At 43.5% G+C, this 1,500-nt stretch overlaps 1 protein-coding gene across 1 annotated transcript; it reads left to right on the top strand.

Moving 5' to 3' along the window:
- The first annotated feature begins 237 nt into the window (after positions 1 to 237).
- On the top strand, positions 238 to 1,173 carry LOC110299135 (olfactory receptor 51B4-like). Its single transcript, XM_021168756.1, has one exon. The coding sequence runs from the start codon at positions 238 to 240 to the stop codon at positions 1,171 to 1,173; it is 936 nt and encodes a 311-aa protein (XP_021024415.1).
- Positions 1,174 to 1,500: the final 327 nt, after the last annotated feature.

Raw genomic sequence — 1,500 nt, 5'->3', positions numbered from 1 at the left:
TAAAAGCTACATGCTTATTACTAAATTATGATACTGACTCATGGTGATTGATTGATGTTGCTATTCTAGGCAAAGATCTGCTGAGAAAAACCCATTTAAGTCTGAAATGACGCATAAGAACATGAACATTTGGAAATGAAAAGTGACCTGAAGACATGCTCCATGAGGTGGTGGTAGGAAGAGTGCTGCTTCCTTAGACAGTCCCTCTCTGAAACCATCTTTAACTGCAATCCCACCATGTGGCCCAACAGCAGTGATGCTCCTTTCCTACTGACTGGTTTTCTGGGCTTGGAAATGATTCACCACTGGATCTCTATCCCTTTCTTTGTCATCTACTTCTCCATCATTTTAGGGAATGGTACCCTTCTCTTCATCATTTGGAATGACCACAGCCTTCATGAGCCCATGTACTACTTCTTGGCTGTGCTGGCAAGTACAGACCTTGGGATGACACTAACCACGATGCCCACAGTGCTGGGTGTTCTGGTGCTGAACCAGAGGGAGATTGCACATGAGGCCTGTTTCATTCAGTCCTACTTCATTCACTCACTAGCCATTGTAGAATCGGGGGTCTTGCTTGCCATGTCTTATGATCGATTTGTCGCCATCTGCACACCTCTGCATTACAACTCTATCCTTACCAATTCCAGGGTGATGAAGATGGCAGTGGGGGTACTGCTCAGAGCATTTGTGTCCATTGTGCCCCCAATCCTGCCTCTCTTTTGGTTTCCATACTGCCACTCCCATGTTCTTTCTCATGCCTTCTGCCTCCACCAAGATGTCATGAAACTGGCATGTGCTGACATTACCTTTAACCGCATATATCCAGTTGTTTTGGTTGCCCTGACTTTCTTCCTCGATGCGCTCATCATTGTCTTTTCCTATGTCCTCATTCTGAAGACAGTTATGGGCATTGCCTCTGGAGAGGAGAGAGCAAAGGCTCTCAACACCTGTGTCTCCCACATTAGCTGTGTCCTGGTCTTTTACATCACTGTGATTGGCCTGACCTTCATTCACAGGTTTGGAAAGAATGCACCCCATGTGGTGCACATTACCATGAGCTATGTCTACTTTCTCTTTCCTCCATTTATGAACCCCATCATTTACAGCATCAAGACCAAGCAAATTCAGAGGAGTGTTCTCCGTCTACTGTCCAAACACAGTAGGACTTGAAACTTTATTATAGACTCTCAAGTTCTCTATGATTTCTGGCCCTTTATTAGAAACAAATCTTGTCTTAAATAATATTTCTTTAGTATGGGATGAAGTTTCCATGTTACACAACGAGGAAAGCTAAACCAAGCAAGAAAATCTGTCTCCTCTCTCTCTCTGTTTGTGTCTGTGTCTATCTGTCTGTCTGTCTGTCTGTCTGTTTCTTTCTCTTTCACTCTCTCTCTCTCTTCCTTCCCCACCTTTCTCTCAGAAATGAATATAGGAAGTAATAAAAATACCAGATAGAATAGTTCTGGTTCTGTAGTGAAAGGAAGAAAAATCAGTCTT

This window comes from Mus caroli, chromosome 7, assembly GCF_900094665.2.
Source record: "Mus caroli chromosome 7, CAROLI_EIJ_v1.1, whole genome shotgun sequence".
Lineage (NCBI taxonomy): Eukaryota > Metazoa > Chordata > Mammalia > Rodentia > Muridae > Mus > Mus caroli.
The sequence above is the reverse complement of the archived record's forward strand: the minus strand, read 5'-3'. Positions and strand labels throughout refer to the sequence as shown.

Bases quoted from the DNA above. Each gene is read 5' to 3' on its own strand.
- LOC110299135 (XM_021168756.1), top strand. From the start codon at position 238: ATGTGGCCCAACAGCAGTGATGCTCCTTTCCTACTGACTGGTTTTCTG.